This window comes from Vanessa tameamea, chromosome 30 (assembly GCF_037043105.1).
Source record: "Vanessa tameamea isolate UH-Manoa-2023 chromosome 30, ilVanTame1 primary haplotype, whole genome shotgun sequence".
NCBI classification, from domain to species: domain Eukaryota; kingdom Metazoa; phylum Arthropoda; class Insecta; order Lepidoptera; family Nymphalidae; genus Vanessa; species Vanessa tameamea.
The window spans coordinates 2,389,288-2,413,514 of record NC_087338.1 but is presented as its reverse complement, the minus strand read 5'-3'; the positions used below and the strand labels follow the sequence as shown (position 1 = coordinate 2,413,514).

The following is a 24,227-nucleotide window of genomic DNA, read 5'->3' as shown; positions in this document are numbered from 1 at the left end:
ATATGTATTCTCTGATATGAGATGTGACCAGCGTGTCGACGCAGTTAGTGTTCCACACTGAAGCCCGTTCACGTTCTCAGGGAACCAAGGTTATTGTAACAATAAGAAAACCGTGGCGGAATAGCCTACCTGAACTCCTTGGACAAGAAAGACCATCTAATCCGAAAGAGCGCACCTCTTTTCCATACGAACATCTATACTCAAACACAGCGATGTTTTTTGTCGGAGCCCTATTGATATGGGAAAATATTCATTGTCTAAAAGTATCCCAAGATTTTTATACAGTGATTGATAATATTAGAAGCCAGGCACAATTTTTGGCACTTGTTAAATATTGTGTCGAATTATTAAGTGCAATGTGGACCAATCGCGAATCCTTAAGTTTTTGAGTTCGTTTTTCAGTTCTCTATCCCCTCTGTGATTTTGACTGAATTTGATTTTCAAATTTGTGAAATGTACAGAAGAGAGGAAGGCCGAAAATATTGACCAACACTTGACATTTTTCTCACGCCGATGCCACCATATGGAATGGAAAGTTTAGCTTGAGTCCAAAAATACGCATCGGGCGTAAAATTTAGGATTTTTCTTAATGGTTTTTTAAGGATGACATCGATTTCATCGATAATGCTAGAAAATTTCCAGATTGGGCCCGCGCATAGAATGTACATTAATTTTGGAACAAAAAGACAGTTTTTTAAGGTATATGGGAATTTAAGATCTCCATCATTTAAAATAGACTTTATGCTTTCATCAAACAGTGCTGTAAACAAGGAGGCAAAGCGTATCTTTATAAATATTTTTTATGCTAGGTGCAATTTTGTTAAATTTTAATACGTTAATTTTAATCAAAACAATCATTAGTTCTTGATTAATATAAATGTATTCATAATACAACGCTATTCCACAAACCTACTTAAATTCGCTTTAATTCCAAAGTTCAAATAAAACTTCGTTGATATCATAAAGTCTGAACGCCGTTTTTTCACAAGTCCATAACGAATAACATAGATTATTAAAGATATCGACCAATGATATCGCGTCAATTCAATTTTAAAGTTGTTTATTTGGTTTTACTCTTGTGGCTGGTATAGGCTGATTGATTGTTTTATAAAAGTTATAAGTTTTCCTTAGAATATTATTACCATCAGAACATGTAACCAATAAAAAAAATATTTATAGCTAAAAAATAATCGAGTCAACTATCATTGATCGACTTTTCACATAAGTTATTAGTAATCTGTGCTCACATTTATATCAATTCGCAAAAGTCAAGAAATGGTATTATTTTACAAAATGGCTGAACTGTAAAGACGTGTATTTTCTAAATATCGTTACAATGGAGCTAACAAACGATTATTATTCTCAAGAAATCGAATTTACAAGTTATTCGGACGTTACAGACATCGTCAATTGTGGTGATACAGTGTGTAGCGCGATTAACAAAGTGAATATTTGTGACTCGGGACCGCGGAATCCCCGAAGTGTTGGAGTAAATTACAAGTGCTCTAGAACCACTCACAAGCCTTTCCCTGATTATATTGAGTGTAGATTTTACGTTTTGAACATGTACGCGTGAATTAAAATGGCTTAGCATCCTCTTTGATATTGTAAAGTTATTGTATTTTTGTAAAAATGGATAATTTTAGTGGTAGTCTTATGCGTAATAGGCGCAACCTTCTAGACATAAAAGGTTTCACTCCGAACCATTTTCCTAGATCTAATTATTCGACTGACGCTCATATAAAGTCAGAAATGAAGCATACGTTTGAAGACGATTTGTTTCGCAACTTCCATCTACTATCCGATCCGTTGAAGAAAAATTTGGCCGATTCTGTGATAACAGGCGTGGAAAAAAAGAAAAATATGTTAGAAACAAAGGAGTATGCAACGCAGGAGGCTGTTAAGCCTCCAAACACTCAAAGAACGGATTATTATCCATCACTGGCTGGAATTACAAATTTCTTTTCCGGAGTTCTCAACATAATGGGTACTATTTTTCATAAACGCGCGAGTTCTCCCGCTTCACAGTACTACGATAGTTTTGATAGTGATTACGATGACCAGCAGTTGGCGCCGTCGATAATATGGCAGACTTCCAACTTTGAGGTTCAAAATAAAAATGAACAAGCAGACATGCTGTTTGAAAGTAACAATGATTCTCATACAAATTTGGATTCAGATATGAACGTTGATTGTAGAACAGCTGCCACCCATTGTGAAAAGAAATTAAATGAAGTAAGACTTCTACTCAGTAATGAAAATAAACAAAATGTTCAAAATTCGAAAAGCAGTAAGTATTCAAGAAGACCAAAGAAAGCTTTCATAGAAGCCAGTTCTGTAGAAGAAAGCTTTGAAGATGCTTTCTCGCCAGAAAACTTTCTACATCTCCCAAATGATACATTTATAGAATACTACAGTCCGTTTAGTTATCACGATGAATTATTGGTTGTGTCAGATGCCCCACGAATAAAGACTGATTTGAATGTTTTCAGTTCTATAGACATTACTAAAAATCTACAAGAAGATACGGAAAATAAACCTTCAGAGACAAAAAAAAATTTAAACACTGAAAACTGTTTAAAAGATGAAATCATCCTGACTAAAACAAACGATGAAGTTGTGTCGTCATGTGAGGATAAAATTAGTAAACTCAAAGCTTTGTTACAGTCAAAATGTCATAAGTCTACAACCAAAGAAACAAATAAAGAAGTAGATATAACAGCACCTATTGCCATACCAAGCCCAGAACTTCCAATTGAAACTGTATTTGGTTCAGAAATTAATTCATCGGGCATACAAAATTCAAATAGTTCTCAAAACAGTGATTATTTCAACGAAGTAACTGGGAAATTTAATTCTTCATCAGTTGAGAGTGAAGATTCGTTTCAAATAGTCTTTACCGATAGCCCAAAGAATTGCAGAAAGCGGTTATCATCTGATTGTGAGTCTGAAGACTCTTTTATTGTATTTGAAGAATCGCCAGATAGCTGTTACACGTCGAATGAAGTGTTCGGAGATGAAATTGATCTGGATAATGATAGCTCAGATGCTGACTCTAATTACGATGAAGATTCTGGGTGTGGGGCTACGTGTAAATTATCACCAAATCTGTCTAGGACGTTTTGTGATTTGACAGACAATAGCTTATATAGCCAGGATGTTGTGGACAGTGTGCAAATGAGTGCACCCAGTGCGGTGACAAAGGAAAAGACGGGGTTACTTCTCGATGAAACAAGAAAGAATCAAAAGAAGAAACTACCAGCTAAGAAGGTAAGCGATATTTGAAAAATCCTTCTTTGATATTTAAGATGTGTAGGCATACCATAAATAACTTTATTAATATGTTTTTATTAGCTTCCTCTGTAAGTACTTAACAGAATCATTGGAATATTTGCTTACTTCATTGTTATGGATTCATTTGAATCTTAACCCTTATTAAGGACCATGACAATACAATTATTTAATAAGTTTGTGCTATCATCCTTATCAGGATCGTTAGCATAAAAAAAAAAGTACTGATATTTCGCTTGTTTTTTTAGTTATTTCAATTTATTATTGTATTTACACTCTGGACAAGGAATAGGATTATTAGTAATGTTTTATTTTTATAACATACAGTTACAATATATAATTACAATTTTAATTATATGAAATATTATAGTAATTAAAATGTCGTAATTAACAATTCTGTCACATAACAGTTATATATTATTTCAAAACTTAATTTCTCAACAATTTAATTTCAATTATTTGAAACATATTTTCAGATATAAATAAAAGTGATTATAACATGAATAAAAAATTCAATAAAACAATTCAACAATTAATTAAATAAATTTAATAAATTGTGATATAACTATCATCAAATTATGACTTGTATCTTCTTCTTCCTAGTCGTTTCCTCATTATTGAGAATTGTGCCCACCATGAGTGTAGCTTATGACTTGTATCAATCATTGATAAATATGATTGATAGGAATGTTACTGGCAAAAGTTAAGTGTTTATGGAAAATTATATGCATTTATATCTTTAATTTATTTCAACATATTTGTATATTTGAATTATGACATGAACTACAAGATTCATCAAAGGCAAAAACAAATGTATTGTATAGTATATAGTATATACATATACTCAAAACACCAACAATTTTGTTAAATATTATCATCTATTCCATACCAGACCAATATAAAATAATAAAACAAACAGTATTCACGATATGCAACACACAGGATGTGGAAAAGGTTATATTGATGAAGTATTGTTTTTGTTTACTCTTCAAACAGAAACCAGTAGCGTCTTTACCTATAAATTTATCAAAGACGAGAAAGAGACAAATCATTCTTGTAACTTAACAATGATGTTGTTGTATATATAATGCTTATCATTATTATGTATCTAATGATATTCATGGTGATTACGTACTTTATTGGTCCGTCTATCACCAGCTGTATCTCAGGAACCCTTATAGTTATGACATTTGAAATTTTCATATACAATGTAGTTCTGTCGCCGCAATAACGACAAATACTAAAAAACAGAATAAGTATAATAAATTTTTTAAGGGGACTTCCATACAACAGACATGTTTTTTTGGCCGTTTTTTTATAGTACGGATCCATTCGTCCGCGAGTCCTACTCGCACTTGTTTATTTAAAAGTAGTAAATAACCTATTATCATGACTACGGCGTCTGTTTGTATGTGACATATCTTTAGAATCTCAACAGCTCGGCAGTTGAAATTTTCAATGAACACGTGTAAACGTTGCCGCTGTTATGAAAAGATAAAAATTAATAATATGATAAAAAAAAATCCAAACCCAGGGATGATAAGGAATCGTTAGTACGTTACGCGTCATTTGCAACTTTTTTTTTTTTAATATACAAAAAAAGTTCTCGTCCTACAATAAACATTGATAGTACGTATCTTAGATTATTTATATATGTATATAGCTATCTATATAAGCAATATCAAAAGAGGGTCGCAATAATAAAGAACTAAAGGAAAAGGACCAACTTTATTATTTTGGTTTTCGTGACAGCTTGACACTCCCAAACGTCTCTAATTTACTAGTGTGCGTGTACTTAGTGATCAACTCTTCGACAATATTTTTTCTTTCGACGTGTTCTCATTCTCTTGTACAATAACTAGTAATATATATGTACTACAGCTCTCGGCTAACATAGTAATAGGTACCACCCAAAAATCAGATGTTCTACCGCCAAACAGCGATGCTTAATATTGTTCAATTTCGGCTTTAAGGGTTAGTCAATTTAAAAAATAGCGTGGTATTCTCGATATAGGAATTGGTTAATATTTCTAACAGCTTTAATATCTAGAGTGAGTACTAGACTTAAACTCACCACTGACATAAATAAAATAAAAAAAAACATATATATAAGCACTGTAATAATAATTAACGTTATTTAGATAACATTTATCAATCTATATCAATATCAATATATTCTGGTTCCAGTAGGCTTTTTCAAGCATGAATCTTTTGAATCGTCATTTTAAAAAAATGTATGTAAAGCTATCACCGGTTAGTGCTGTATTAGTTTGTATTTTACTGAGAATAATCGTTAAGAAAGTCAGTTCATAGTATCGTCTGTCACGGACAAGAAAGTTACGGAACGAATACATCCCCAACTTCACTCCCTTGAATTAAAATTACACAAAAGTATGCCCTTGGACTCTAAGCGTGTTTCATCAAAATCAACTTTATGGTGTAGACGTTAAAGCTCAACAGACAGACAGAGTTAATTTCACATTTTTAATATTAGTATTAGTATAGATTTTGTGTAAGTACTGACTCGTTGATAACGATTACGATAAGCGCAAATTTGATTTTCAAGGTCAACACTTACAAATTAATTTGTTATATAATAACTTATGACTTAACTACTCAACCGATACTCTTGAAATTTGCATACAAATTTTCAGTGCTACAGAAAAAGACATCGGGTTCCTAAAAATAGTCCCATCGATATCCCCCCCCCCCTTTCTCTGCTGATAACGAATGTTATCGTAAATATATACGCTAATTGTTTTTCAAGGTCATAACTTTTAAAATATCTCGATATTGTATCCAAGTGAAATCTGGTTTGGTTGGTACTAGCTAGGAGTGTACATCAATTATTGGGGAGACATGTAACTACTGGTTTGGAAAGCAGGTTAAAGTGATCGTATCTTTGTTACTGTACAATGCGATGAAATGTGATTATATTGTAGTTAATCAAAAAATCAACTCGAACATACCATAGAACTACTAAACCATTATATACATTCCCATTCACAACTTGTACACTAACTAAACTAATATTATAAATGCGAAATTAACTCTGTCTGTCTGTTGCTCTTTCTCGACCAAAGTACTGAATCGAATTTGATGTAATTTCTTATGAAACGAGCTTGAGCTCCAAGGTAGTACACAAGCATAACTAGAACACAGACAGAAAGAAGAGGAACATACTACTTACTTATGCCAAACAGCTGACGAGTGACGACCAACCCCTAAAACGAGTAGTATTTTTTTTTATGTGAGCTTGAATATTTTTGTTACCAGACAGTATCACAATTTAAATTGGAAGGGGGATTCGTCGTCTTGGGATTCTGGTTTCTTGGCCGGTCTGAATAGTATTCGGCCAGTCTGTTTATTCGTCGTTGTCGTCGCTGATCTCGAGGACCGACAAAAAGTTATTGGGTTTTCCTGTCAAGAAATCATCAGGAGCGGCTCGGAATCAAGAAGTTGAAAGTGTTAACTTTTCCGTGTCTCAAAAAACACGTAGACCCGACGTGGGATTTGCCATTGGATTATTATAATGAGGTATGAAATGAAATCTTTGCTTGTGCACACATTTTTGCACTATAATGTGTCCTGTGTAGTCGGTTCCTTTGGGCATGACTTTTTTTTATTAATTTTACCCGTACGAAGTAGGGATGAACAACTATTATATTATAAATAATAAATCTCACACGCAGATGTTATTCTTTGAGATTGCTCGTTAAAAATGTTGTCCGTTCGCAATCTAAGTCGCGTGCACAAATTCATATTAATATACTTTCAATAATTAGTAATTATTTATTCTATAATCGTTCTTGTTGCTCAATTATAAGGTTCGTATTGCAATGTCAAATTGAAGGTCGTTAGTTAGAACGACCTCAAGATACAAAACAGGATGGAGTTAAACGTTAACTGTTTCTCGTTAGTTTACCTTAACAATATTTGTTTTTGTATTTTAATTGGAATTCAATGAATACCAGGGTTCGAAATTATCAAGATAATAACGAGCCGTGATAATTATCCGATAATTATCCGATAATTATCACCATTATTAAAATATCATTTGTTAAATTGTTTCATAAGAAATATCGATGGTTTATTGTCTCAAAACGAACAAAAACTATATGTTAATTTTTTTTTATATAACATAATACAATACAAATCAACATTAATATAATTAATTAAAGGTGAAATCGGTGTTCGTCAGATTTGACAGATTTGCAACTAAACTAATTGACCAAAGAAGCCAAAGGAATATCTTCATCAGATGATGATTCTATTTCCATTGGCATTGTTGCTGATATAGCTTCAGTAGAACTAGAACTTATTTGTTCTTCTAAAAGCCAACCTAGATCTTGCTTCTTGGTTTTGTCTTCTTGGTTGTAATACTTAAACAAGAAAAACCAGCTTTGCAGCCTTTTCGTTGCCCAGTCGGTTTCTTAGCTTTGACTGCACAAGCCCAAATGTTGAAAAACATCTCTCTAATGGTGCAGTTGAAGCTGTTGCGGTTAATAACTGTTCACAAAACTTTATGAACTTTTCTTTTTGTGGCCATCTCTCTTCATCTTCTAGAGTCACGGAAGTCCACCACAACATAGGGCAGGTGTTCTTGAACGATTCGCCAAACATGAATTTCGGAAAATGGTGAGATTTTGCTGTTAGTGCCATTATGAAAGGAGCGAAGTTTTCATCAACTCCTCCAGCAGTTATGAAGTCATTCGCTTGTTTTTTCTGTTCATTGTTTAGGTTTCGACCAAGGAACCTATGATCTATCATATTCGCAGCGTAATGTAAGCCTTGCAGCGCCATTGCTCTGCGGCTCAAAAATACTTTCTTTGTATTGGCACTTTGGTATGCACTGTTACCCAACAGGTCAACCTCGAGTTTATTCCACATTTCAACAGCTATAGCTATTGTGGTAGTATTACGTTGCATCCTGTCGAGAGCTGTTGTAATGGGTGACAATGTTTTAAGGAAATCTACAGCATTCATTGTAATCTGACAGTCATTCACAATTTTTATAACCTCCCTACCGATTTTGTCTTTATGGTCTTGGCTAACTTGAACTAAAATTCCTCTATTGTCCAGATACGAGCGAATAGCGTCGTTCATCGTGTTCCATCGTACTTCTAGAGGGAGGACTAACTTTTTACCGCCTTCTTGTTTGTATGGAGCTGCTGGAATGTGATGGTTGCGAAAGTATTTTATTTCTTTGATAATCGATTTGGTAACGGCAGGGATCTCCAAATCTTTAGCCAGAAGATTTAAGATATGAGTTGAACATCCATATTGTATTATATCCACGTCTTCAGTTTTCTCAAGATGATTCCGCATTAATCGTTCATTTGCAGCACTGTCTGTGACAAAACTTCTAACAGTAACGCCTAATTCCTGCTTAGCTTTAGCCATTGCATTAGTGCGATGTCCTTCAAATTAAGTGCTGTATGTGGATTTTCTTTTGTATCCGCACATTCTACAAACATTGAGTCGCCTTGAGCAGTAACAATGTTGCTGCAAACCAGAGGATCAGTGTGAACATTGCTCCAGCCATCCTGAGATATGCAAACTGTTTGATTCGTAAGTTTTTCTTTGCATATAGACATTGTGTCAGCATATTTTTTTTCTAAAATGGGATTGCCTATTTCATATGCTGATGGAGGTCTATACCCAGGCCGTAAAAGAGCGCACAATTTTTTAAACTCTTCGTGTTCAACATGATTGAATGGAGTGTTAGTCGCATAAAAGTATTTTCCGACCTGCATATCAATTTTTTGTTTATATTCCTTGGTTGTTGTTATGACTTCGGAATTTTTAAGACATAGTATTTTCGATTGTGTAGGTAACTGCTTTCGGCCACTTCCAGTTTCCTCACTAACTTCTATTGTTTTGCCTAAACAAAAAAACGAATTTATTTAGGTATTCTTAAAAACTGAGGTTGAGGTTACTTAGAGACAGTCACTACACATAGCGACGCGACCCGGCGCGCGTACAAATCTTATTAGCGATACAAAATACAAATTCATTTAGGTACTAGAATTTGAAATTCCCGCGCGGAGTCGCGCTGCTTGAAACTACTGGCCTCTTATTGCGTCTTTGTGTGAACTGAGTACTGAACCTTGTTCTCGTGTATCAACAATTTGTGATTATTTATTATGATTTATGATTGTAAATATAACTCTTAATAAAGAAACATGAAATGCCAAACCTGTGTTTTGACGCATTTTAGTATGTTGTGACTGAGGCTGAACTGAACTGGAACTGGTTGATGGCTGGGAATCTGGTTCTGTTATCTTTACTTGCGGCTGACATATTTTTACGTGAGATTTCATTCTATTTAGTATTCCTTGCATCTCTTTGTTACATTTTTTGCACCGAGCCCATAACCCAGTATTTTTTGTCTTAGTGCAACTAAAGTATGACCACACTGGATCTTTCTCGCGTGGCATTGTTGAAATTCAACACAATAAACAATATTTAACTTAGTAAAATAATAACATTCGAGTTCACTTCGCTTTACGTAACACCAACTGATTTTTTTTGTGAATTGCGGGAATTCTCGTGTCGCGGCTAGACGTGCCTTCGGATACACGCAACAAGTGCGGAAATACACGTTTGGATACTTAGAATATAGTTCTATTTCACGGGCGCAATTTTTTGTTATTATCAATTGATAATTATCAACCTGTTATTATCATGATAATTATCACCCTGATGAATACAAATATTCTTATATATAAATGCGAAAGTAACCCTGTCTGTCTATCTTTACACTTTCTCGGCTAAACTATTAAACCGAATTGGCGAAATTTGGTATAAAGCGAGCTTGAACCCCCCAAAGAAAGGACATTGGCTACTTTTTATATTTAAAATCTACGACCTGATTCTAACACGCAGAAGGTATTCACATAAAAATAATAATTCAAAGTTTGGACGGAAGGATGTTTGTTACTCAATCACAATAGAACGGCTGAACGGATCTGAATGAAATTCGATACAGAGATAGATTATAGTCTAGAATAACACATAGGTCACTTTATCCCTACACCTGCACCATCAACACAACCCGTGAAACGATTTAAACGCATAATGTTTCTTTTTGAAATGTTTTAATAGGCCATTTCTTTCCGGATTGCACAGATACAAATACTCTGAATTGTACTCTACATTTAAAAAAAAACAGTTCTAAAGCTAGACGTACACAAAGATATTTAGGAAATAAAAGTTAATGTCGTTTTCTCAAAATGTCTATCGTAATGTCCTCTAAAAAGTTCTATATGGAATTTCTCAGAACATTTGTGTTTCAAACATTTCGAATTACAATATTTTGTCATATCTTTTCCACGTCATCTTTGCTGCGAATCGGGGCTATCTGCCACGTCATTGAGTGCAATGCCATCTATTCGCAAGTTTTGTTTATTGTGGTGTAAGATTTGATTTGTTTGTTGCGTTAACTTCACGCTCGTTGAGTTCTTTACAACCTTGTCATAATCTTCGTATCTCGTTTGAATGGTAATTATTTCTACGAATAAAATCATTCATCTCTATTTCTCTTGTTGTATCTATTCGTTTAAATATTAATTGTTTCTTTGAATTATATGAAAAACTGAAACTATGTCACAGTGACGGAAAGGAAAGTACAGAGTCGTCCAGTGATTAAGCCGAGACGACCGCGCGTGTGTCACAATAGTTTTTATACTCTCCCGTCTCCGACGGTATTATTGTTATATTGTAGCGTATTAAATGGTCATAATTATTGTAATGGTATTAGGTCGATCTGACAATCATTATAACAGCAACACAACCGATTTAGGTTTGAACCTAGGAGAAGATACTTACGTAAAAATGTATGCCTTTAGAAAACTTTATTGTTCTCTGAGAATATTTTTTACAGTATCGTTTTTGGCAATTTACTATACAGATATCTTGATCTTTCACGCGCCTTTACACGTGGGAAGTATACCGGTTACATTGGTTGCGTGCCAAAATATCACTAAAAATCAGCTTTATCCGCCGTAATTGGGGGTCGATTGGGTTATATTATTTTTTTTTTTTGTATATATATGCTCAATAGTCAAAAATATTTGTATTTATAGTTCATCTCGTGCTCGGCGGTGAAGGTAGGTGATTCTGCCACTTGTGTAACCATTGCGTGGTGGGATACTCTTCAAATCTTCTCAATAGTAGAGGAGGTCGTGGGTCTTACGCTACATATCTATAAATAATTTAAAAAAAAATGTGATTCTGTTACTAACTACGTGTTAAATTAGTAAAAACTTTATCAATTTACAAAATGTTTCATCATTTCGTTTCCAAATAACTTGTAGGTAAACGTGTTGTACAAAACAACCTTAATTATAATTTTATCTTTCCTTCCCGCATGTTTCACCGATATCGTAATATAGTCGCCATTTTTATTATGTGGTTTTCGTTTGGGAATAATTTTATCATTTTGTTACGCGGTCTAATATTGAGGCCTAGTCGGTCCAGCCGGTTCCATGAAGTTAGTCGAGGATTCGTGATTGAAAACTGATGCCTAAAAAAAATTAAAGTTTTATATTAAAACTATTTTTTGCTATAATTAATTGTTTAAAAATGTCGATATTAACTATAAATATATATTATATATATTTATTATTATTCTTATTTATTGGACAACTAACAGTTTTATGGTAATGTATGCAATATTAATAAGACCCAGGTGGGTTAACACCAAGCACTACCATCAAGTAAGAAACATATATTAGCGCGGCATACTGCGTGTGTACTATTATACGTACTCAGGTACATAGTATAGTCCTTTGGCGGTTCTAAATGCGCATAAAAATAGTGCGAGGATCACCAGCGTGTGTGACCTTCGCGTAGGTGGGTTGTGGTCGAAACGAAAGTCGAATGATGCAATAGTTTTATATAAAATATATTATATGTAATACCGTTGTAAACATACATGTATATATGCATGATATTAACACGTGTAATGTTGTTATTTCAACCGCAAGAGGAGTAAAGTAAAATAAACAATATTTGACATTGAGCTGACGCGATATCATTGATCGTGATCTTGAATTGTCTATGATATGATTATGTAGTTGGTCGAATTAATGGGGTTGATTGAAGGGGAAGTTGTTGTCAGGACTTTGGCAGTAAAATTCAGTTGTTGTTACTGGGGAAGATAAAAGGCATATAGTCTTAAGATACTTTTGGAACGGCTGGTAGCTTTCCACTTAATTTAACACTAACATCACGATTCAAAAGTGCTTTTATGATGCTACTTGAATGAGGAATATTTCGATATGTTTATCTATTTAATTTATGAGTCTCCAACAAGACATACTGAAGAATATATAATTATTAAAATTAAGCAATGTAAGGGTTACAAGTCGTGTGCTCCTTCAATTGTAGGAGATCATAACAAGTATATATATATAAGGAAATTGCAGGGAATACGGCCCTATATGTTTTTTTAGTCTTAACTACTTCGATTATAGTGGGGCTATAATATATATATTATATGTAAAATCTACTAGTTTTGTTTGTAAACAATTTTATCGATATGAGTCGCTCGGCTCGTATGTCAGATTAACTTCACACAATTGTAAACAAATATTGTGAAAACTTTGAACTCAAACGGATTAATCACATATATTCTGGCTGATGTCATCCAGGTCGCTGGGCGAACGGTGCCTTTTGTGACTAGGCGTTTTGTTGAATAGCTAATTTAACCAAATGGCTGCGACATATTATAGACTATATATAGACGCCCGTCCCTACACCTACAAATTAACTTGGTGGTTCGGCTTTCTGCAGGCCCATCTGGGTGCCACCCACATAGATAGATGGGCATATATTCAACCGCCAAGCAGCAATTCTCATTATTGTTGTGTTCTGGTTTTAAATGTGAGTGAGCCAGTGTAACAGGCGCGTGTTACTTGACACCCTAGTTTCCGCAAGTCATATTAAAAAAAAAGCGATAAAATTAATGTTTCCATTTACGGAAGTCCTAACTCCATTAACACTTGAAATTTCCATAAAATCCTTCTTGAAGATGCTGAGCTACGTAACATAAAACATTTTTATTTATAACTTCGACACGCACAATTCATTTACGGTTTTATATAATTTAATCTGACTATAAAAATGTGTTACACAGTTCCATTCAATTATAACAAATCTAGTTTTGTCTGTCCGTTGATACTGGCAAACATTATAACAGGGATATTAATTTATACTCTATTCCAACCATAACAGGATAAAAGCCAATTAAACAACATTTGACAGCAAATCGATGCGATATCATTGGTCGAGAGCTTGATTGATCTATGATATTCTCTATGGATTTGCGAGAAAATGGCGTTTTGAACTTTTGAACGTCGACGAAACTGTTATCGGAATTTTGGATGTAAAATAAAAGTGGAAATAAGTAGTTAAGTGTGATAGTGTTGTATTATAAATAAATATATATTAATCATAAACTCTTAGTAGTGCACAACATAGCAAATCGCATGAAATACGGAAATATAAGGTTCATTTAACTTTTTTTCCTACTTCCATTGGAATAGGCTATACGTATATATGATAACATTTCTTTGAATCTTACAAACGTTGCATGAAAGGCAATTTCTGCATGACTTGGGTGTTTGTTCAAAGTGGTTTCCCCCAGGCTGTCCACGTGGCACTCATTAGTCACAACCTGTGATTAATGTTTACTAACATTTGATAGTAATTTTGTTTAATTATGACGAAATTTTACTACCGCCTTTAAAGTATTTCATACGATTTCTATGGACATTTTTAGACTGGTAGTTTCTTCCTGCGACTTCGCTCTTCCGGTTGACAGATGAACCATTAAGTTACACACACATATATATGGATGGATTGTGTGAAAGACGATATGGTTAGAAAGAATGTTACCTGTGAGATGACGTCAGACAGAGATGTATGGGAGAAGAAGACATGCTGCGCCGACCCCAAGTAAAATTGGGATAAGGGCAGGAGGATGATGAAATGTGTAACTACTATAATGTATAAAAAAATTAAGCGTTTCGTATGTCATCGACGATGTGACGTCAGAAAGAATTTAAATGGCGGACGGATGTTAGCAGAAATACTAAACCCATTACAAATTGTAAATACGATTGCGTTAGCCTTTTGTTTGTTTTGTACATCAGTAAAATTTTATATGTGTTTGTAAGCTTGTTACAAACATTATCGTTATGATCAATACGTTGTTTACAACAATTGAAGCCTTTGTTGACTGCCGCTGTGAATATTTCCTGTTATAATATTGTATTGACTACCCCGTTGGTTAGCGGCTGGATTATGTAGCCGCAGAAATCAAGGTTCTGGGTACAAACCCCCCCAGTGCGAAGCGATAAAAAAATTCCGAGTAGCAGTCCGGAGTCGGAAGTTTCTGAGAAAGCACGTAAAATTGTTGGTAAAGCATCGAATTATTACACTGAGGGAATAGAGAGTGCATCTCTGTTTGGGCACACTTTTGTCCACTATAATATGTCCTGCGCAGTTGGCTAGCCTCCCTTGAGAATAGTGACCGCAATCTGTCAGGAGAAACTCGCATCAAATATAATTTCAAACTCCTGTTTGACATATGACAATCACAATCGTAGCCTACATTTAAACGACTCTTTCTTAGGTCTTTTTATAAATTCAAAATATACTTTATTCAAGTAGGCTTTAGCTAGAAGCTACCACCGGTTCGGAATGCAGATTCTACCGAGAAGAACCGGCAAGAAATACAGTAGTTACTCTTTTTCAACGTTTCTCAAAAATACAAAGTCATATTAGCTAAATATAGTATTACGCATTGGGGCTTACTAATAATGAGCGTACCTTACACCGCCAATTCGAAACAGACTTGGTATCTAACATGTTATCTCCCTTGTGCCTGTAATTACACAAACCTTCACCCTTCAAACCGGAAGACAACAATGCTGAGAATTGATAGAATACTTGATAGTAGGTGGTGTTTACATAGACGGGTTTGCAGAACGCCCTACCACTTAGTAATAAATATGTGCAAAAGGAACCAATTGTATCTTATATTAATTACTGGCTTATTTCAAACCCGAGATGGCTCAGTGGTTAGAACGCGTGAATTTTAACCGAAGCGGTTTCAAACCCAAACGAGCACCACTGAATTTTCATGTGCTTAATTTGTGTTTATAATTCATCTCGTGCTCGGCGGTGAAGGAAACCTACAAGTGTCTAATTTCAACGAAATTCTGCCAGATGTGTATTTACAACGTGGTGGAATATGCTCCAAACCTTCCTCTCAAAGAGAGAGGAGGCCTTAGAGACAGTAGGAAATTTACAGGCTGTTAATGTTGTTGTTTATTTCCAACCCCAACGCGGTTGTCTGGTCATAGGTGTCCAACCTTCGGAACTAAGAAGTCATTACCCTTGCTTGTAATTGCTCTTATTTTCGTTTACTAGTCACAGATCTGGTTTTCAGCAAATTTATATGAATTAATATGTTAATTAAGTCATAAATATTCTTTCGACCGACGTAGAGGACGTTTGGCTGATTTTGAATATTCTTTTGAATTTTTAATATCGTTTGTGTCAAGTTCTCAACTCGTTCTAATGTCCGGTTCTGCTGGTTTATTAGCAACAATATCATTTATTTCTTGGTATTGTCATATAGTCCAGGATCCCGTGTCCGTTTTTTACAATTGATTACTGTCAAGTTGATTTTCCGTGGGTAGCTTAATTTTGATGAGACGATCTTTTTCTTCATAAAAATTCTCAGGCAATTTTATTGTAAGTGGTCACTACCGTCCATAGACAATGGCGCTATAAGATATATTAACTATTCCATACACCCCCAATACGCCACCGACCTTGGAAACTAAGATGGTAACTTCAAACCGGAACACAACAGTACTCAGTACTGCTGTTTGGCGGTAGAATATCTGATTAGTGGGTGGTATCTACCCAGACTTGCACAAAGCCCTACAACCAATAATTTTATGAATTGAGTTGGACATTTTATATGTTTTTAAATTACTTATCAAATTATCCCTTGCCCTCGTAAAAGCCGCACTGTGAACGCTCCCTAATTACTTTCAAATATAAATCAATCTGTCCGGTAATAATCTTAATAGCATTGGCGTACAACCAGACACGTTCCTTTATCTCATTTTGCGCACTGAATAATGTTAATTTACGTTTAGTTTGAATTGTTTAAAGCGTTGTTAGTTGCCAAAATTTGGTACTTATGACATATTGTGTAGTCACTTCGCCAATGCAGCTGGGATATCTATATACTAGATAAAAAACCCGGCTTCGCTCGGGTAAAATAAATAAATCTAAACACATTTAAATATGCTACTAATAATGAGTAGTTTAGAAATTCTTAGAGGACAAACAGACCATTTTTTTTGTAACTGCTTCCCATTTGACTTGATGTTATCATACTAATATCATAAATGCGAAAGTTTGGATTGATGGCTGCTTGTAACTCAATTACACCGGAAGAGGTGAACGGGTCTGAAATACTATAAATTTGGAACAGAGATAGACCATAGGGTAACCATAAATCCCGGAAAAAAAAGTACCTAACACCGGCACCAACTCCGTCCCTGAAACACACAGACTGCAGACTATTAGGTAAAGATATATATATATATATATATATATATATATACTATTTCATACATACATATATTAATAGATCCTTAGATTAACTAGTTCCAACAAGCTGCGACTTTGTAATGTGTGTGTTTCTGTGTTATTTTAATGTGTCCGCACATTTCGTAGTCGTTAATATAAATCTGGTTGGTTACGAACGTTTTTCAAGTCATCCGGTGACCTTTAAAGCGTATCGCTATTAATAATAAAAGTTGTCTAAAAATACTCATGTTCTTTTTATTGAGTCGAATCGGCCTAGTGGTTTGAATGCGTGAATCTTAAACGAAGATTACGAGTTCAAATCCGAGGAAGTCAGAGGACTTTGTGTTTCTAACGCTCTCTCGCCCATTACACAGCTTAAGAGGAGAAATTGAAAAAAGTAAATAAAAAAAACAATGAGTGGTTTATTATTATATACAAGATGAAAAGCCGGCTTCGCCCGAGTAAAATAATTAAAACTAAATAAATTTATCATTTACTTTTCATATAACATATAACTTTATTATGAACATTGTGATTATCAAACATCTAAGCATCACCCGTAAACGTCAAACATGGCCGCCCGTTGAAATGTCATGTCATTGAATTTCATGGATTTAATGTCGAAATATCTCGATTATTCGAATTTTGCTGATTTACGTTGTCGAATAAAAAATAATTATTTTTTAACGATCTATAATTGTGGATAGGTTTCGATCGGATCTATTGTAGACCTGCACGAAATTATTATTACATATTAAGAGCTTTTATACATACATATATATATATATATATACTTTTCGGTGAAGTCACCACTTGGTAGGTCAAAACATGTGCAGGATGCTGGGGCCGGAGTGAACAGGTTGACAAAAATCACAACGAAAAGTATTGCTCGAACTATAATGTCAATGACCACAGGCTAGTCACCTGATCATGATGGTCTTAGCATTGAGCATTTACAGTGGGCTGGTTCTCATTTACCCCGTGTTTTGAGTATATTATTTAATTTATGCCTGAGTCATAGTTATATGCCGGATGATATGATGCGTACAGTGGTGGTTCCTATAGTCAAAAATAGAACGGGCGACAGCGCTGCTAAGAATAACTATAGGCCTATTTCGTTGGCAACTGTCATTTCACAAGTATTTGACAGCGTTCTTAATACACAGCTTAATGCGTACGTCCAACTACACGACAATCAGTTTGGTTTTAAACCGGGTCTATCAACAGAAACTGCAGTGCTGTGTCTTAAGAGTGCTGTCTCCTACTACGCAAAGAGAGACGCCAATCATTGCATGTTTCCTTGATCTCTCTAAGGCTTTCGATCTGGTCTCATATGATATTTTGTGGAAGAAACTAAAGAATAGCGGTTTACATGTAGAGCTCGTTAACATTTTTAAGTATTGGTATGGAAACCAGATAAACAATGTTCGGTGGGAGGGGGGCGCTGTCACAGCCGTATGGCCTGGAGTGTGGCGTGAGACAAGGGGGTTTGACTTCCCCAACTCTTTTTGACATTTATGTTAACGATCTGACCTGAGCTGAGCTCAGCAGTACCAGGGGTATCATTGTAAATATAACTAACATAGTCTGTAAGATATATTGTATACTAACCTTTATGAGTCACTGGTAACTTGAATAAATAATAATTATTATTATTTCCATAGTTTTAGGAATAAATATATAATAGAAGCCAAGTGCCAATTTACCACCAGTCGGTGGCTGATTTCGGTGAATATTGTGAGACAAACAAGATATACGATATCTTTGTTGCGAATATCTCCTTAAACAATCTACTAATGTCAATCATATTTTAACAATTGTAACCCAGTTATAAAATCATCCGTTAGTCACGACTGAGGTTAATGATCTGACTCTCACCGGTTAAATTGGACTAGCTGCTCAGCGGTGACGTCACTGGTGACGTCTCTGATGACTCATTCGTTTTAAGATGACGAAGTGTTACGTTCAGCTAGAAATAATTTCGTATTCTTGGGTATTCTAGTAAACAACACTGCTTTATGTTATGGATATAAATAACCATATGGTCATAGTATATATACATAATACATATATATGTATGTATGTATGTATAATTGTTATGTAGACTTGTTGAAGTTGAAGGACTAACATAAAAACATTAATTTTTATGCGTATATTTCAAATCACGTGTTCTTAAGTAAGTCACACACATACATATGTTTTTATGTGTATTTGTAACGTAAATTGATATCTATATATTTTTGGCATACCTACAGACGACCTTTACTGCAATTCCTAAGGTCAAACAATGTTTTTTTTTTTTTCATATAGTTAAGCGTGCAAGCTGACCTGATTGTGCGAAATACTAACCATTGCATCTCTCCTTGGGATAACTTTTTTTTTTTCACTGGCTGTTTGGTGGTAGAACACGAGTCTATGCTCAATTCAAGTTATTCTCTGTTGAACTCAGGGTTAACTAGAAAATCAAGCTTCGGCATTATTGTCTATATTTATATAATTTGTGAAAGTAAATAAATATTATTTACAATAAGCAAAAATCGATTTGACGACGATGTTCTCATGATAAGCAGTCCATCAATAATTTGTAACGACGTAATTACGTTACGTACATGGCGGTCCAAAATGTCTGGTGCATTCTTTCAATTGAGTTATTTAAGCGATCATTTATTTCGTACCAAGTATCGTTCGGCTTTTATATCGATACTTTAAATTGTAAAGATTTTTTTTTTGTTCTAGTATTTTTAAGGGGCCTTTATAGGCATATATGTCGGCCCCAGTGAAAAATTTGATTATCCAACCGAAGAAGGAATCACATATAAACAAACCTCAGCTATTTTGCACAGCTACAATAATATTTCTTGATCAATATGTCTTTATATATAATATAGCACTATTAAATTTTACTACTACCAGTGTGATTTTACGTCCATAGTTACGACAACAGCTTCGTCGACGTTAAAAACGCATTTTTTCCGAAAATCCATAATGAATATCATAGATTAGTTAAGCTCTCGACCATTGATGTCGGTCAATTCTATGTCAAATGTTGTTAAGTTGACTATTGTCTTTTTATGGTTGGAATAAACTAATGAATAAATGTGTCGATTCTAATTAGCATAGTATATAATTGTATCAAATATAGTTCTAAGTCTTAAATTCTATAATGTATATTTTTTCGATCTTGTCTTGACAGCCACGGATCCACGGCCGTATGCCCCGCATATACACGTGCAAAAAAATACAGTCTGCTTCTCGAAAAATGAAGAACAATTTAGAAAATTTGTTGGTTCTCATTGGGTCCGACGATGCCTTTAAATCTTGCCATCATAAAATCACATTTCTTACATATTTAAATAAGTAGTTAGTTCAAATAAGTATAGCTCAATACAATGAGTCTATCAATTTAAACAATGTACATGTTTACAAATATTCCAACGGCTGATGTCATGTCCAGTATGACCTCACTTGGTGGTCCGCCCAGCCTTATTCAAACGGCATTGAACGAGACCTATCAAATTGTACAAGGCGATTGAGATTACTTGGAAAACACGACAGTAATGAAGGCGTGCCCCTCCACGCTAAATCATCGGCGTGCATTAGTGTTCACGAGATGCCTTAGTGTGCGTTAGATGAACGAAAAAAAAATACACAATGCATTATATTTGGATATAATTACATATATCCTTATAATTTATGACAAAAATATATGAAACACGACGGTAGGCAGTTCGGAAAATGTGCCAAGAAATTTCACAACCACCAAACTTGGGAACTAAAATGTTATGTCCCTTGGGCATGTCGTTCGCTGGTTCAATGATAGGATGTTATCATCCATACCTTGAAAGACTAGAACAAGATTCTATCACCATGTAAATGAGTTTGTTTTGTGAGAAATTTTAGTATATATTAATAATAAAATCAATTGTACATAGAAGGAATTATTAATAAACGATAAGCAACCTAATGTAGGTATAAACTTGTTTATTATGATAAGGATATATGTACTTCATTTATATATGTACAATGATAGAGTATATATCTATTAATATACTCGCTGCTTCGCGTAGTTTCATTCGGTTTAAACGTTCCGACTGAGAGGATCGTAGCGTGATGTCAAATAGCCTGTACCTTCCTTACGTTTGGACTATAATTGAAAAAGTTTTTTTTAATCCGACTGATATTTCCAAAGATTAAAAATTAGAAACAAATGAACTCTACGGCTCTATTAATATATATTTGTTAAATGTCGTTAATAATTAAAATATAACCCTAGACAAGATCATATACCCGAAAAAAGCTAGGAATTATTATTTGTTGATTTTTAGCTATTTTACCTATTTATAAATATTATCGTATTTTATTAAAATTGACATATAATATTGAATTGGTTGGAAAAAAGTGCTAAGTTCCTCGTCGATTATCCGTAGAATCCATATTACAAACCGGTGTCTAACTTTGTGTTACGTTTTCACGGCCAAACCAGAGAAGCGCATTTGATGAAATTTCCTATGAAACAATCTGGAACTCCAAGGAATGAAATATGCTACTTTTTTATACCCGAACATTTACGAACCCTTAAAAAGGGAGCGAATCCTCGAGCGATCAATAGTTTAATATCTTTTAAAATGACTGGTCAAAAGTGCTCATAAGTGCCAACTTGAATAAAGTGTATTATCTACATCATTGAGAATTATTATTACTGTGCATGCATCGTAGATATATATATATATATATATATAAATGAAACCCTATTTACCTTGGTCACGGCATCACCCGTTAACGGCTGAACCAATTTTGCTAATACTTCTTTTATTGTGTCTGGAGAAGGTTTTCGTGAAGGGAAAAATTAAAAAAGTTACGAGGAACATTAGAAAGTTTAACCATAAATTGACGATCATAATTATAGATTTTTAATTAACCGTATAGCGATTGACATAACTGTCAGTTGTTTGACAGTTGGCGCAATTGACAGAGTGCACGCTAGGAGAAAACCAAATGTGGCTTTTTTCACCAGGTCCGTAATTACTAGTCGTTTGATATTATACGGATCGATTTGTTGTAGCTTCCAATTGAGTATCTCGTCGGTCTGACCAGTTTACTTATAAGATTACAAATCCAGATATCCCGGGCTCAAACCCTGTATCGGGTCAGTAAAGTATTATGGAGTTATTCTGTTGATAACTGGTATACTAGTCCATTGGTCCTGAGCCCGAACTATGGACGAAAAAATATTTTGTCACAAGATTTTTCGGAGGCTGATCTTTAACTGGTTTAATTTACTTTTTCTAGGTCCACTTTTCAACATTGCCACCAAAGGTGCACGTGATGAGGGTCTGGGCGTTTGCAGCGCGTCAGGCCAGGGCCGGGCACTGGGAGAGGCACGCGCTTGACCGGGAGAGATTCAAGAGGAGGTAATTTACATAAGAATAAGAGCAGCTACGCTAAGTAGGCTTGGATGAGCACGACAACTCATTGGAAGAACATTGTGGAATATTCTTCAAACTTTCTGATTAACAGTTTTATGACTATTACTGGCAATAGTACCAGCTATGTATGTTGCTCGTATGCTTTGATATGATTTAAATTTTACTTATCAAACATGTATCATTGGTAACTATGATTACATTTGTTTATTGAAAAGCCCTTATATATTTTTTCTTTTAAAACTGCAATTACTGCGACTAATTTAATTTTGAAATTGTCAAATGATTTTAAATACAATTAATAAATGTCAAATGGTTTCCCTTATTAATTTTCTCTAATCAATTCCGTTACAGGATAGCGGATGTAGAAATGGCAATATCGTGGGTTCTCAAGCCCCAACATCGTGCAAGAGTCATATTCCAAAGATTCAGACCGTGGTGGAATGCGCAGAAGCGGAAAGAATTAGCGGAGAAGAAAGAAATAGAAGAAAGAGAGAAGAGCCTCAAATTGCAAACAGAAGATCAAAAAGACGCAGATAATTGTAAGTTAATTAATAAATCAGACGTTAACGGCAGTAAAGCTAGTTTAGACGAAAGCACAGGTTCAGATAAAACAGATTATGATCAGAACGAAGGACAAATTGTTAAAATTTCTAGTGACATTACAACAGCAAATGTTGATCAAGGTTATATTCTAAACAACAACACAACTCAAGAGAAATGTAAAAATACAGAATTGCCCGTCGATGGGTACATTTTTAAATCACCGAATAATGATAATGATAGGGGTCGAAATGATTTAAATACTCAAGCTTATAATAATGATAGCAATGACTTTGTTTATTCGAATGAAATAAATAATTCTAATGAAACAACAAATAATGATATGTTGTTTATTAAAATAGGTGATTTGTTAATAACGGACGGCCGTGTTGATACTTGACGAATTATAAACGTTTTAAAGAAGTCATTCTTTCTATAGCAGAAGTTGATATTCTAAATGATAATGGTCCCTAATGTCATATTGATAAAACCATATCAATGCTAAATATCTTTGATAACGGCCAATTACGAACTTCGATCACACAATAATCCTGTCCTACCTACGTTTACAATACAGAGAAATGTGTTTTATGCTATAAAAAGGTATATTGACGGCTTCGCTAGTGATCATGAAAGAATAGTTACACTGATATTTCATCTCTTTCTGCCCACATCAGTGATTTGACCACAAATCGAGTAGGCTAGATGAATGGAAATCAAGCTTGTCATCTTTTCTGCCGACGACGTCACCTCAGCCGCTCATGAACATCATGAATGATTTCAAAATTAATTACAGCTATTTGAGCAACAAAATTACTTACCAGTGGTAATACTTCCATTGGCTAATTCTTCCCTACAAGAGTTCTTACAATTTATAACAGAACAATTACACGAACCCAAACTAAAGTATCATCTAGCTTACTCTAAACCTGTGGTATTGTCACATTAAAGAAAAGACTTAAATTTGAATCAAAACAATGTTAGATTTATTTATCTTTTAGATATAGAAGTGTTATACTTTCCTTAGTGAGTGTCAATAATTTAGCAACGGTCAGGAAAAAAATTCCTCTGTCTTGGGAAAGACCGGAAGATATTCAGACTGTGTAACTATACAACCAATATTTAATGTTTGAGGAGGAAGGGAGGAGGGGGTGCGCTTGGGGCTGCTAGAGTGTTTCAAACTTACTCGAGGATCAAAAAGCCTCGACTGGAATTCAAATTCTCGAATTCTTAATGTTTGATTGGCGGATATATAAACGATAATTGCAGATATAGGAAAAATCTGAACCAATTAAAACTAGCGAAACGAAACGTTTAACATAAATAATAAAATATTTGAAGTACGATATA

General features: G+C 34.5%; 2 protein-coding genes across 2 annotated transcripts; one reads left to right on the top strand and one right to left on the bottom strand.

The window, feature by feature from the left end:
• The first annotated feature begins 1,281 nt into the window (after window positions 1–1,281).
• Window positions 1,282–24,197, top strand: LOC113391573 (uncharacterized). The gene is made up of 3 exons (XM_026627569.2): window positions 1,282–3,270; window positions 22,201–22,322; window positions 22,689–24,197. Exons 1-3 carry the CDS (start codon window positions 1,633–1,635, stop codon window positions 23,275–23,277), a joined length of 2,349 nt encoding a protein of 782 aa, XP_026483354.2. The 5' UTR covers window positions 1,282–1,632; the 3' UTR covers window positions 23,278–24,197.
• Window positions 7,675–8,694, bottom strand: LOC135194473 (uncharacterized). Its single transcript, XM_064219941.1, has one exon. The coding sequence runs from the start codon at window positions 8,692–8,694 to the stop codon at window positions 7,675–7,677; it is 1,020 nt and encodes a 339-aa protein (XP_064076011.1).
• Window positions 24,198–24,227: the final 30 nt, after the last annotated feature.

Bases quoted from the DNA above. Each gene is read 5' to 3' on its own strand.
- LOC113391573 (XM_026627569.2), top strand. From the start codon at position 1,633: ATGGATAATTTTAGTGGTAGTCTTATGCGTAATAGGCGCAACCTTCTA. The intron at 3,271-22,200 runs GTAAGCGATATT...TACTTTTTCTAG, and splicing joins AGAAACTACCAGCTAAGAAG to GTCCACTTTTCAACATTGCC. The intron at 22,323-22,688 runs GTAATTTACATA...ATTCCGTTACAG, and splicing joins CGGGAGAGATTCAAGAGGAG to GATAGCGGATGTAGAAATGG.
- LOC135194473 (XM_064219941.1), bottom strand. From the start codon at position 8,694: ATGGCTAAAGCTAAGCAGGAATTAGGCGTTACTGTTAGAAGTTTTGTC.